Source organism: Heptranchias perlo, chromosome 40, assembly GCF_035084215.1.
Source record: "Heptranchias perlo isolate sHepPer1 chromosome 40, sHepPer1.hap1, whole genome shotgun sequence".
NCBI classification, from domain to species: Eukaryota; Metazoa; Chordata; class Chondrichthyes; order Hexanchiformes; family Hexanchidae; genus Heptranchias; species Heptranchias perlo.
The window spans coordinates 2,544,173-2,558,662 of record NC_090364.1 but is presented as its reverse complement, the minus strand read 5'-3'; the positions used below and the strand labels follow the sequence as shown (position 1 = coordinate 2,558,662).

The 14,490-nt window shown below is 45.7% G+C and overlaps 1 protein-coding gene and 1 long non-coding RNA gene across 3 annotated transcripts in view; one reads left to right on the top strand and one right to left on the bottom strand.

The window, feature by feature from the left end:
- Window positions 1–4,852: 4,852 nt before the first annotated feature.
- Window positions 4,853–14,490, bottom strand: part of LOC137305322 (voltage-dependent calcium channel gamma-2 subunit) — a 60,168-nt gene continuing 50,530 nt past the window's right edge. For both annotated transcript variants that reach the window (XM_067974163.1, XM_067974164.1), the window contains one exon: window positions 4,853–6,077. In XM_067974163.1, the coding sequence (XP_067830264.1) occupies window positions 5,545–6,077 (533 nt within the window). In that variant the 3' untranslated portion in view covers window positions 4,853–5,544. The remainder of the gene's footprint in view (window positions 6,078–14,490) is intronic.
- LOC137305321 (uncharacterized) lies at window positions 8,457–13,473 on the top strand. Its single transcript, XR_010958700.1, has 3 exons — window positions 8,457–8,555; window positions 12,382–12,565; window positions 12,921–13,473. It is a non-coding gene; the product is annotated as an uncharacterized lncRNA (long non-coding RNA).

The following is a 14,490-nucleotide window of genomic DNA, read 5'->3' as shown; positions in this document are numbered from 1 at the left end:
AGCAACCTTCGTTCACCTGCGAACGTCACTCAAACACTTTTCAACTCTTTCCAGCTTCTTAAAAACCTTTGTAATAATGAACAGACATTAATAAAGAAAAGAACTTGCATTTCTATAGAGCCTTTCACAACCGCAGGACGTCCCAAAGCACTTTTACAGCCAATGAAGTATTTTTTTTGAAGTGTAGTCACTGTTGTTATGTAGGGAAACATAATGTAGATATTAACATATTCGGAGGGAAATTCTACCAGCTGATTAACTTTAGTTACTGGAAATTTGCGAAGCGCAGAATGTGATGGGTGTGACCAACCTGCCCTCTCGTTGAACAAGACTCCGCACCAAAAGTGCCAAGCGGTAAAAATCACCCACTCGAATTTTACTCATTGTTTTCTCCCCAAAAAGTGGATGCTGGGGAACAATTTGAACGTTCAGGACTGAGCGCGATGGATTTTTGTTGAGTGAAGGGTATCGAGGGATATGGAGCAAAGGCGGGTAAATGGGAGTTGAGGTGCAGATTGGCCAGGATCTAATTAAATGGCAGAGCAGGCTCGAGGGGCTGAATGGCCTCCTCCTGTTCCTAATGTTCTCTCCTCCCCTCTGCGTTTTACAAAAGATAGAGAAACAGCTTGCATTTATATAGCGCCTTTTACGACCGCAGGATGACCCAAAGCGCTTTACAGCCAATGAAGTACTTTTGAAGTGTAGTCACTGTTGTAATGTAGGAAACGCAGCAGCCAATTTGTGCACAGCAAGATCCCACAAACAGCAATGCGATAAAGAGCAGTTATGAAGGGTGTCTGCCCAGAATGGAACCTGTCGTGTTCTCTTTCCAGATGTCGTTGGACCTGTTCAGCATTGGTGACATTCTTTTCTGTTTCCATTTCATATTCCCAGCAATGGTACTTTTCCTGGTTATATACCCCCAGGTCATGGCACAGTTAAGGATTAACACGGTAGAAACTGCAGCTAATATGGATGCCCGTCCCTTCAGGGGCTCTGGTGTGCTAGAAACCTAGATACAATCCACCTCACTGTTTATTTTTACCCACAAGACTCTTAATAAAAGATGTATATATTTTTTTTTAATTAACCGCTATGAATTTATTGCTTCGCTCAAGTTTCACAGTCGCGGTTGTGCGGGGGTCGGCGGGGCGGAGAGGTCTCTGGGCGGGAGTCAGCTGGCCACTGTGTGCCCATCCCAAAACCGTACCAGGGCCTTTAAAACAAAAAAAAAACGGAATTAAATAGCCTGATTGGGCACCACACTTTCGGAAGGATGTCAAGGCCTTGGAGAGGGTGCAGAGGAGATTTACCAGAATGGTACCAGGGATGAGGGACTTCAGTTACGTGGAGAGACTTTGAGAAACTGTGATTGTTCTCCTTAGAGCAGAGAAGGTTAAGGGGAGGTAAATCATGAGGGGTTTTGATAGAGTAAATAAGGGGAAACTGTTTCCAGTGGCAGGAGAGTCGGCAAGCAGAGGACACAGATTAAGATAATTGGCAAAAAAGCTAAGGGAGAGATTTTTTTTTACGCAGCGAGTTGTTCTGATCTGGAATGCGCTGCCTGAAAGGGCGGTGGAAGCAGATTCAATAATAACTTTCAAAAGGGAATTGGAGAAATACTTGAAAAGAAACAATGGAAAGAGCAGGGGGGAGTGGGACTAATTGGGCAGCTCCTTCAAAGAGCCGGCATGGGCGCGATGGGCCGAATGGCCTCCTTCTGTGCTGTGAGAGTCTATAAACCCAAGGCCCATGTGTTCATTCAGCACAGTAAGCCCACGCTGCACCAATCATTGCTGGCCATTGACGGCACGACAAAGTTCTGTGCCATGGAGCAACTGATTGGCCCACGCGGTGATCACCCAATCTTCACCGTAGCTGGAGAACCGTCACCTCTGGTTTCCATTTTAGAAAAGTCCATTCGTCATCTTTTGACTTGGAGACATTGGTGATGAAAATCCATCGTAAACTTTCATCTGGAGCAAAGCAAAGACCAGGTCTCTGCACTTCTCTCTCAGTGTCCTTATCCTCTGGTTTGGGACTTGGCAAAAGTTGGCAACCGCACTGCTCTTTTATCGAGCCATGAGGTGGGAGCATTGAGCCGAGAACACTCCATCGCAGGGTGGTCTCTGGCCCCTCAGTGTGGCCTGGCAGAGCTCAGCCAACAGATTGCCCGTCTAGCCTTGTACCCAGTGTATGAACCGGCACTGTCACGAGGTGCTGCTGGCACTCTGCTGGAGAGTCTGCGACGGGCTGGTCCGCGAAGCAACGGGTTATTTTCTAATTTCCCCCAGGTTTTCTTCTGACCTCTCCCGAGGGCATGAACTTGGTGCCAAACAACTCCAGTATCTCACCCCCACCCACAGTCAGTCTGCGCTGCCGACCCTCAGGACGGGCTATTCAAGGTCAGTGCCAACCTCTCGTTAGCCGATGCCCACACGCACACTGATATTTACACACTCACACTGATATTTACACACTCACACTGATATTTACACACGCACACATGGTGATTCAAACTGTGATACACGTGTACACTCACACGCAGTCTCACACACATGGTAACACGCAGTGACACACGCACACATGGTGATTCAAACTGTGATACACGTGTACACTCACACACGCAGTGACACACACACACAAACATACACACAGTGTTACACACACAGTGTTACACACACACACACAGTGTTATGCATGATACACGTGCACACATTGTGATTCAAACTGTGATACGTGTATGTATATACAAAAAAGTGACATGTATATGTGTGTATACCAATAAATATACACACATACACTAACAACACACAAGTACATACACAGAGAACCACACGCACAGCGATATACACCAACACAAAGATCAATGTATATGTAGAAATACACAGGTCCACACTTACAGCACTATGTACACTCACAGAGACAACACTGTGCTTTTATACAGCACCTTTAATGAAGAAAAACAGCCCAAGACATTTCACACAGGTGTAAGGGAAAAAATGGATGCCAAGCCAAAGAACTAGGAGGGGTGACCAAAAGCCTGGTCAAAGAGGTGGGTTTTAAGGAGGAGAGGGAGGTGGAGGGGCGGAGTGAGGGAATTTCAGCGTGGGGCCCAGATGGCTGAAGGTACGGCTACCAATGGTGGAATAGAAAAGAAGGGAGATTGAGGCAGAGGGAGACAGAAGTGGAGAGACAACCAGACAAAAGTGAGAAAGGAAAAAGAAAGACAGGAGTGAAGGAGGAGAGAGAGAATTTTTTTTTTAAAATCACTCTCGGGATACGGGCGTCACTGACAAGGCCGGCATTTATTGCCCATCCCTAGTTGCTCTGAGAAGGTGGTGGTGGGACTTCTTCTTGAACCACTGATAGTGCTTTGATACAACTGAGTGGTTTGCACGGCAGTTAAGAGTCAACCATGTTGGTGTGGGGACTGGGCCTATACGTGACTCCAGTCCCACACCGACATGGTTGACTCTTAACTGCCCTCTGAAGTGACCTAGCAAGACACTCAGCTGTCACTCGGGATGGGCAATAAATGCCAACCTTGCCAGCGATGCCCACATCCCAAGAAAGAATTAAATGAAAAAAAAACAGATGGACACGCAAAGCGGTAAGAGATAAAAAGAGACAGAAGTGAAGGAGGTGAAACATTTGGTGATCCAATCTTGCTGAAAGTGTAAAATGGATCAGTAGTTGGCGTGGCCTTCCATTCATACCATTCTGTCCCACTCAAAAATGAGTTCAGCAGACAAGGCCTACTCTCCAGTTATGACATACAGATCCAGCTGATTGGTTCAAAAGGGTTAGGGTCCGCTCTGACCCCTCACCCCTCACCCCTGCCCCTCTGGATGTGGACGACACCAACCAGGATGGCACCGATGAATAAATTAGGGATATATTTTTTTAAAAAACAAAGAAATCACAAGCTTCTTAGAAAAGTTTTTATTTGAATGTCCCAGGTTTTTTTTTAACAGTCTGCAAACAAAAAAAGAAAAGAATTGTAACAATTGAGATAAATTGATGGGTTTTCGTTTCTCCCTATGAAGTGAATCATTAATTACAAGATAAGCAGTCCCATTCTCTTCCCCCTTGACTCCATTTTTTTGTTTGTAAATCATTTTTTTTGGATGAAATAAACGTTTTTAAATGTTGGCAAGCCGAATTTATTCTTGCTCACTGAGAATTCTTTTTACTGTCCAAAAATTCTCCAGTTGCACAATTACCTCAGTGAAAAATTAATCTTTCAATTCTCTTAAACGCTTTGATCAGAATGCACAACAGGTCCTGCGTTTGTTTTTTTTAAACTATATTTTAAATATTCTCTTGTGGACCTTTCATCCGATGCGGAAATGAATTTCTCTTTTTTTAATTTACCTTGTTCAAACCATAGAAAATGTTTTTTTTTTATTTTTGAAAATAAAATATATGAAAGCTTTTTTTTTTGGTAATTTTATTTATTTTTTTTAAATTTTTTTTTTTAAAATTTGGCGTGAAATGAATTAAACAACACAGCACCACACTCGCACACAGTAGAGTTCCTGATTTCGAGAAGTCACTCCCAATCCAACTCAGCAGCATTGCTCTCTGCTCTCTTATCTCACTGCTCACTGATCCATCGGAAATTGGAATCGTCACACTAGCATTAAAAACAAACCATTAAACGTCTGGAAATAAAGCAGATGCATTCCCCCTCGTTGCACTTTTCCCCAAAATCCCCCCACCCCCCGTCCACCCCCCCCTTGCCCCCAGCTGAAAATTCCTGCTTCACACAATATTCAATTCAATATTTTTTTTTAATAATAATAATTTTAAATTTTTAAAAATTTCTTCATTTGAAATTCTTGATTTGAGCTTTTGGTCGGAAAAAGGGGGTCATCGATCACATGCAAACATCTAAAATCCGCAGCTCACCCCTCTCTTGTAGAATGTCTTTTAAAAGAATATATATATATATATTTTGTTTTTTATTTCCTTTTGATCGCTTCCTTCAATGGGTGGTAAATTAAAAAGTGACATCTTTTGTTTTTTTTGTTGTCTCTGTCCCATGTTTTCCTTCCTTTTATTCACCCCGTGTTGTGGTTTTTAGCAAAGAATGGATTTCTCTCTTTTTTTTAAAAAAAATCTCTTCCACAGAAAGAAAACAAAAATCCTTTTCGTTCTCGTCCCTCGGTGAAGTCTAAAGTGGGGGAAGAAACTGTGAAAAAATTCAATGGTAAATGGCACTTAAATTCATTTGATCAATGAAAAAAAAAAATTCCTCGTTGTCTCTCTCTCTCTCTCTCTCTCCAATCGATTCTCTGGTACGAGTTTTTACTTCAAAGATCTTGCTGCATTGTTTCTCATCTCATTTCTCCTTTTATTTTGTTGTTATTTTTTTGTTTTAAAATCTCTTTTTGTTTTTTTTTGACAAAGTAACTTTTTGCATTTTTTTTTGCAATGGAATTCGGGTTTTCATGCAATAACTTTTAATATTCTCATTATCCACTTTGTAAATTTTTTTTTTTTAAAGATTTTTCCTTTTCTCTCTGTGATGTTCAATGTTTATACAGGCGTCGTTCTTCGATTGGCCGTGTTGGTGTGTAGCGAATCCTTAATGTCTTTCTGGATGCAGTTGTGAACCTGCAGGAAATTGTGATCTCGTTCGGAGTTGTAGGCTGCAGTTGGGGCGGTGGTCTTCAGGGGGTCTCTGGTTAGGGTGTACATGGATATCTCGGTCGAGGGCAGGGTGTTGAAGCCTTTGAGGCCGACGGGTGAAGCGTCCCTGGAGTGCGAGGGCTCGGTGGAGCGAGAGCTCGACCGGCTACGTCTCCGGTAACGATACCGGTAGCTGGGGATCCTCGTGATGGCCGAGGACTGCAGGTAATCCGTGGATCGAGCCCCCGCCCGGATCTGTTTGTGTCTGTCAATGAACATGTGGACTGCTAGCACTCCCACCATCTCAGCAATGATGAAGGAGAGGGCTCCAAAGTAAAAAGACCATCCATATGAGTAACTGTTCTTTTTTGAATCACTCTTCGCTGGGTCTCCTGCGTTAGCTGATATGTACACGATAATCCCAATGATATTACTCAAACCTGAGGTACAACAGAAAAAAAAAGACATGAATTATTATTATGTTTTTTTTTTAAACATTGCGAACCCTCTAGTATAAGGGCACAGTCTGGACTGCACCAAGGTCGATGAGGAGAGAAGACCAGGTAAAAGTTTCCATCACTCTGTGGCTCAGTGAGTCTCACTCTCGCCTCTGAGTCAGACGGTCGTGGGTTCAAGTCCCACTCCAGAGACTTGAGCACAAAATCCAGACTGACTCTCCCAGAGTAGTACTGAGGGAGTGCTGCACTGTCTGAGGTGCCGTCTTTCGGTTAAAACCGAGGCCCCGTCCGCCCTCTCAAGTGGACGTAAAAGATCCCGTGGCACTATTCGAAGAAGAGCAGGGGAGTCCTGGGGCCAATATTTATCCCTCAACCAACATCACTAAAAAACAGATTATCTGTTCATTATCTCACTGCTGTTTGTGGGATCTTGCTGTGCGCAAATTGACTGCTGCGTTTCCTACATTATAACAGTGACTACACTTCAAAAAGTACTTCATTGGCTGCAAAGAACTTTGGGACGTCCTGAGGCCGTGAAAGGCGCTATATAAATGCAAGTCTTTCTTTTTTTCTGTCTTTACAAGTTCAGTGTTCATTGTTTTTCCCTGTTGAGCATCAACCCCAAATACACATCTGTTAAATGCAGAGCAACAGGCCATTCCCAGGCCTGCATTTCGCTCGTTTCTGCTGGGAAACGGCTAATATATTGGCACTCCCGAGGACCCCATGTAAATACCGACACCCTCCCGGGGACCCCCTGTAAATACCGACACCCTCCCGGGGACCCCCTGTAAATACGGACACACTCCCGGGGACCCCCTGTAAATACGGACACACTTCCGGGGACCCCCTGTAAATACGGACACACTCCCGGGGACCCCCTGTAAATACGGACACACTCCCGGGGACCCCATGTAAATACGGACACACTCCCGAGGACCCCCTGTAAATACTGACACACTCCCGAGGACCCCATGTAAATACTGACACACTCCCGAGGACCCCCTGTAAATACTGACACACTCCCGAGGACCCCCTGTAAATACCGACACACTCCCGGGGACCCCCTGTAAATACCGACACACTCCCGAGGACCCCCTGTAAATACGGACACACTCCCGGGGACCCCCTGTAAATACTGACACACTCCCGGGGACCCCCTGTAAATACCGACACACTCCCGAGGACCCCCGGTAAATACCGACACACTCCCGAGGACCCCCTGTAAATACCGACACACTCCCGGGGACCCCCTGTAAATACGGACACACTCCCGAGGACCCCCTGTAAATACTGACACACTCCCGAGGACCCCCTGTAAATACTGACACACTCCCGGGGACCCCCTGTAAATACAGACACCCTCCCGGGTACCCCCTGTAAATACTGACACACTCCCGGGGACCCCCTGTAAATACTGACACACTCCCGGGGACCCCCTGTAAATACTGATGCCCTCCCGGGGACCCCCTGTAAATACAGACACACTCCTGGGGACTCCCGGTAAATACCGACACCCTCCCGGGGACCCCCTGTAAATACAGACACACTCCCGGGGACCCCCTGTAAATACTGACGCCCTCCCGGGGACCCCCTGTAAATACAGACACACTCCCGGGGACTCCCGGTAAATACTGACGCCCTCCCGGGGACCCCCTGTAAATACTGACGCCCTCCCGGGGACCCCCTGTAAATACAGACACCCTCCCGGGGACCCCTGATAAATACCGACACCCTCCCGGGGACAGTTTGGGAACCCAGCTCCACTACACTGACTGTGCTAAACGTCAGGGAACTAAACCGTTGAAGAGATGTTAAAAAAAAATCACTGTGTAGAAAAATTAATAATGAATCATCACATTCTGTTAGGATAAATCGAGTCAGGTTTGGGGCATCACTTTCGGTATCACCTCTCCTCTTCCACCTGTGTCTTATTTACTTGCGAGTAACACGAGCACTAATTAGAGGGAGGTGGACTGAAAGTTGCTGTTTAACACACTCTTAATCACATATTTCCACTGTAGCAGCCAAGTGAATAAAATTACTTCACGTGATCCATGTTCAAAGAGCAGAGACTGGAATTTTTTTTATTACTGGTGTGGTTGTCTATGAAACCTCAAGTGTAGCATGATTGCACGCAGTTTTATAGAATCAACTCCTTATCATAATTATTCATCGGATCAGCTTCTTATCATAATTATTCATCGGATCAGCTTCTTATCATAATTATTCATCGGATCAGCTTATCATAATTATTCATCGGATCAACTCCTTATCATAATTATTCATCGGATCAGCTTCTTATCATAATTATTCATCGGATCAGCTTCTTATCATAATTATTCGTTGCTCCAGGTGCAGCGAGGCAGCCTTGTGGTGGGACTGGAGAATTGCGACTCAGGTGAGATTTGCCCGCATGCAGCAAGACCTGGACAACATCCAGGCTTGGGCTGATAAGTGGTAAGTAACATTTGCGCCAGACAAGTGCCAGGCAATGACCACCTCCCCTTGACATTCAACGGCATTACCATCGCCGAATCCCCCACCATCAACATCCTGGGGGTCACCATTGACCAGAAACTTAACTGGACCAGCCACATAAACACTGTGGCTACAAGAGCAGGTCAGAGGCTGGGTATTCTGCGGCGAGTGACTCACCTCCTGACTCCCCAAAGCCTTTCCACCATCTACAAGGTACAAGTCAGGAGTGTGATGGAATACTCTCCACTTGCCTGGATGAGTGCAGCTCCAACAACACTCAAGAAGCTCCACACCATCCAGGGCAAAACAGCCCGCTTGATTGGCACCCCATCCACCACCCTAAACATTCACTCCCTTCACCACCGGCGCACAGTGGCTGCAGTGTGCACCATCCACAGGATGCAATGCAGCAACTCGCCAAGGCTTCTTCGACAGCACTTCCCAAACCCACGACCTCTACCACCTAGAAGGACAAGAGCAGCAGGCACATGGGAACAACACCACCTGCACGTTCCCCTCCAAGTCACACACCATCCCGACTTGGAAATATATCGCCGTTCCTTCATCGTCACTGGGTCAAAATCCTGGAACTCCCTTCCTAACAGCACTGTGGGAGAACCTTCACCACACGGACTGCAGCGGTTCAAGAAGGCGGCTCACCACCACCTTCTCGAGGGCAATTAGGGATGGGCAATAAATGCCGGCCTCGCCAGCGACGCTCACATCCCACAAACGAATTTTTAAAAAATTTGAAAGGGAAGTGGCAGATTAGGGCAGGGTTGGGGGAGGGGGGCGGCAAAACATCGAATTCTTGGGCCTTTATTACCTTTTAAGTGTCACCTGAATCGTAACTCCCAGGAGCAGTCTTTGCCAGGGTCAAGGCAGAAAAGTGACAGGTAAAGATGAAATGAAAGGAAACCCAGTATGATGGCAAGAAACAGAGTCTGCAAGGCAGTGACGAGGGAGACCAGCACCTTACTCCCCCCTCCCCCACCCGTTTGATGGGCTGATGAAGTGGAGATGGCCCTGCATGATATGGTTACGCCCTGTATGCTCCTCCACAGCACCATCTCTAGACACCAGCACCCCAGCCTGGCTGAAAGGAAATGGAGACACATTTGAGACCATAGTTGTCAACTGTGGCTCAGTAGTCGCACTCTCGCCTCGGAGTCGGAAGGTCGTGGGTTCAGGCCCCGCTCCAGAGATTTGAGCCCACAATCCAAGCTGGCAGTCCAGTGCAGTACCGAGGGAGAGCTGCACTGTCGGAGATGCCGTCTTTCAGATGAGACGTGAAATCGAGGTCCAGTCTGCCCTCTCTGGCGGACGTAAAAGATCCCATGGCCACTATATGAAGAAGAGCAAGGTGAGGGGGGTTCTCCTCGTGTCCTTTCCAGTATTTATCCCTCAACCTTTCAGCTACCCATTGTTTAAATCCACTGATCTATTGGGAGGAATTCTAATCATCACTACCCCTTTGAAAGAGGAGACACCACTGTAACATTCCCATGCCAGCCATCCTTTGGCCTCTGTCAGAGAGGTGGCTTTAAGCTTGCGCCAGGGGAACTAAAATCCATTTGGGATAAAAAGAGATGTGACCAACTCAATTAGGCTGAGCTGGATTCATACCCAGGAGTCAGAGGTGAAAGGACAATGTCCAAATATACAGGGCTGCCCAGTGTTCTTGAGATCACCCAAAACTCTGCTGCCTGTATCTTAACTTGGACCAAGTCCCATTTACCAATCACTGACCTACATTGGCTCCCAGTCCAGCAACACTTCAAGTTTAAAATTCTCATCCTTGTTTTCAAATCCCTCCATGGCCCTCCCGATCTCTGTAACCTCCTCCAGCCCCACAACCCTCCGGGATCTCTGCGCTCCTCCAATTCTGGCCTCTTGCGCATCCCCCACTCCCTCCACCCCACCATCGGCGGCCGTGCCTTCAGCTGTCTAGACCCTAAGCTCAGGAATTCCCTCCCTAAACCTCTCCGCCTCTCTCTCCTCCTTTAAGACGCTCCTTAAAACCTACCTCTTTGACCACCTGTCCTAATATCTCCTTAAATGGCTCGGTGTCAAATTCTGTTTGATAATCGCTCCTGTGAAGCACCTTGGGATATTTTACTACATTAAAGGCGCTATATAAATGCAAGTTGTTGTTACTTCTTCTAAAGGAGAGCTATATGTGCCAATCCTGGAAGATGGCAAGATCTGTGAGTCATACTAGGTTTCGGATGTTATTCATTTTAATTCCACATGGGCCGTGAACAGAACTTGTGAAGGACACGGTTAACCTGATTAAAAAGAGGTTTGACAAACGTTATCATGTAAAAAAGGAATAAAGCAATGACATCAGGCTTCCCTCACACGGTTCATCCCTCCCAAGATAAAAAATTGTTTTTCCTCTAAATAAATAAGCATTTTGCTCAAACACATGGCCCCTTTTACAGTAATAAGTTATAACATAGTCTTCCTGATCTAAGAGCAGTGCAGCACGTATTAAAATTAAGCCAGCTTATGAAAAAAAATGACATTTACTCGATGAACAGAATCCGATTGTGTTGTGCTCAAAAAAAAGTTTGTGAAGCACAAAAGTAATGAACCAGAAATCCCACTGCAAATACACCAGTGGAAACACCACAAGTAAAATTAGAAAACCCAATAATTCACCAAAACTGCACAACATTCACCATAAACGCACCCACAAAATACACCAGCCATCGAAATATTCCAGCAAACCTGTTGACAATACAACTCGAAACAAAATACACCCTGAAACAAGCCCAAAATATGCCAGCAAATTTCACCCAAAAACCGTGGCTAAAATGCACCAGCAAACCCACCACAGCTAAACCAGCAAACCCACCACAGCTAAACCAGCAAACCCACCACAGCTAAACCAGCAAACCCACCACAGCTAAACCAGCAAACCCACCACAGCTAAACCAGCAAACCCACCACAGCTAAACCAGCAACTACCCAAATCCACTTGAAAAAACCCCAATCACAGCAAACATATCCAAATGTATCAATAAACCAACCCAAATTAACCAACAAAACCACCATCGAGATATCACCCAATCCACCCTACACAAACCTAAAACTCCACACCCATGTACACCAGTCAATACACTTGCACCTACCCAAAATACACAGGCAAATGCAAGCATAATATGCCAGCAATATAACCGAGACTCAATCCAAATATACCCACCACCCCACCAAACACGTGTGTGTGTGTGTGTGTGTGTGTGTGTGTTCGTTCCCCCTTCTGGAGGTACTTCATTGAATGCTACAAATATAACAAAACCAACTCCTCTAAATCCACCCGCACAAGTTCACAGGCCGACCAGGATAGCGGCAGTGGCACATAAGTCAGCACATCCAAACCCCACAACTAGATTCTAGCCTGTAACTTACTCCTAGATATCCATTAATCAACATAGAAATCATTCTGACCCCTTGATTTGATTCCAGGTTGCAACTCACTCCCAAGAATCCACCATTCTATGTACAAACCATCCAAACTCCTCAACTAGATTGCAGCTAGTAAATCTCTCTGGATATCCGTTATTCTGTATTTAATACTGGATATAGAGAACAGCAAATTATTCATTATGCAAAATAACCTGGTGGTAAGTAAAGCTGTAATTTCCAATCAAAACAGGAAACGCTTGAAATGTGTGGCTAGTCCATCTATTCTGGGTAGAGAAAAGACAGATTAAAGTTTCAAATGGGACTACTCTTCATTATTAGACAAAGGGTCTCAGTCCAATACATTAATCTGCCATATTTCCTGTTTTTATTTCAGATTTCTAGCGTTCAAGGCTTTTTAATTTCATCTCAACTTCTACATCAATAAAAAATATAGAATTTGCCTGAGATTGCTCATCACTAGGGAAACCTGAAACCACATGACAGACGGAAGGCATTGGATGGTGTCAATTAACATCACTTTTACTGGAAACACAAACGGACCTACACAGGAAACTCTGGTGAATCATGCACATTATTTTATTGATTTTGCATTATTACAGTTACCAAACTATTTGGCACCATGCAGTTTACAGCACAGACCCCAGTCTCAACGTTGAGATATTATTTTGGAACAAAGCGCAATGTCAAAGGGAAAAATCTATACCCCTGATAAGGAATATTGCACACACATAACTTGGAGCTTCCTTCAATCAGGTTCAGCCGCCAGAAACATGAGGACACATCTAAAATCTTTTGCATTATCAAACTGTGCCCTCATTTCCTTATCAGCTGAAAGCTTGAAATGTTTTCTTTTTTTAAAATCAGCTCTCAGGGATCCAAGAATTCACAATTTACCATTTGTTTTGTCAACAGTTATGAACAGGATCAGCCAATGTCTTGGTTCATCCAGCTTCTTTATGACTTTCAAGTCCACTATTCTGCCAACTTCCATTTTTAATTTTTCCTCCTGTGTGGATTACTGAGGTCAACCACCCTCTGCCGGTAAACAACACAGTCCTTAAATCGCTATATTCTTCAGTGGCACCTCCCAAACCCACGACCTCCACCACCTAGAAGGACAAGGGCAGCAGGTGCATGGGAACAACACCCCCTCCAAGTCACACACCATCCCGACCTGGACTTATATCGGCCGTTAGTTCATCGTCGCTGGGTCAAAATCCTGGAACTCCCTTCCTAACAGCACTGTGGGAGAACCTTCACCACACGGACTGCAGCGGTTCAAGAAGGCGGCTCACCACCACCTTCTCAAGGGCAATTAGGGATGGGCAATAAATGCTGGCCTTGCCCACCATGCTGAGAATGAATTAAAGAAAAATTATGCTATTCTTTATCAGTGATTGTCAGTGCACTACACTCACAGGTATTAACGTGAGTTAATGCAAGTATATATCGATCAATAGGTATTCTGGGCAAATTAAAAATTTGTACTTTTGCTATGTAAAATTTAATTGTGGATTGCAGTGTCTCTCAAATTTATTCTCAATTGCACCCAGTCCCAGATTCCCTCCTTGCTTGAAGTTACCATTAGGAAAATGGAAGCTTTCATATCTGCACTTTTTTCTTCATTTTGCTAAATTCATTCAATGTTTAAATCCATCCCAATTTTCTGCAGGGTTTCCATTCACTGGGAAGCTTATCGATTTCACTTCACTCCATGGGGGTCTCTCTCTGTGCCAGTTACTTACTGCCATCCTTCACTTCCACCTCTACTTTCTCATTCAGCATATTACTGACACCTTGGGGTAAATTTTAACTGCGAGCCGGGAAGGGAGCGGCAGTGGGGGGGTTGGTGGGGAGGAAGATCTCCCGGTGCGAAACCCGGAAGGCAGGTGGGTGGGTCGCGATCATAATGAGGCCAATCAATTGCACTTCTGGGTTTCGCGCCCGGCAGCCGGCCTGATTGACAGGCCGCTGAGCCGGGGATCGGAGGAAGCAAGGTAGGTATCATGGGCCTGGAAGGAGTTCGGGGGGCCGAGGAAGGTGATCGGAGGTCGCTGGAGGTCGGGTGAAGCGTCAGAGGTATGTGGGGGTCCATCATGGTGGGGTGTCGGCCGATGGCGGGGGTCCCGTCTGCCAGGTGAGCTCATTGGGCCTGGATGAAACACTCCTGCTCCTCCGGGCCCACCAGCAGTGCAATAAAGGCCCTCACCTCAAGAATCCGGCCCTTCCCACCTGCTTTCACCTGACGTGAATGGGAAGCGATGGGAAACCCGAACAGTAAGGTTAAATTTTTTTTTGAAGTGTCCAATACACAAAATATAAAGTATCTCAATGAGGTACGTTGCCCTTTTAAGTATTGGCCAGCCGGATTTAATTGGGGACGGGACGTCTTGGTGTCTGCTCGCCACACGCAGACAAACCTGCCTGGGTTAACCCCAGAAACAGGCGAGTTGGAGCCGAGACGCGGTCCCACTCCGAAAAT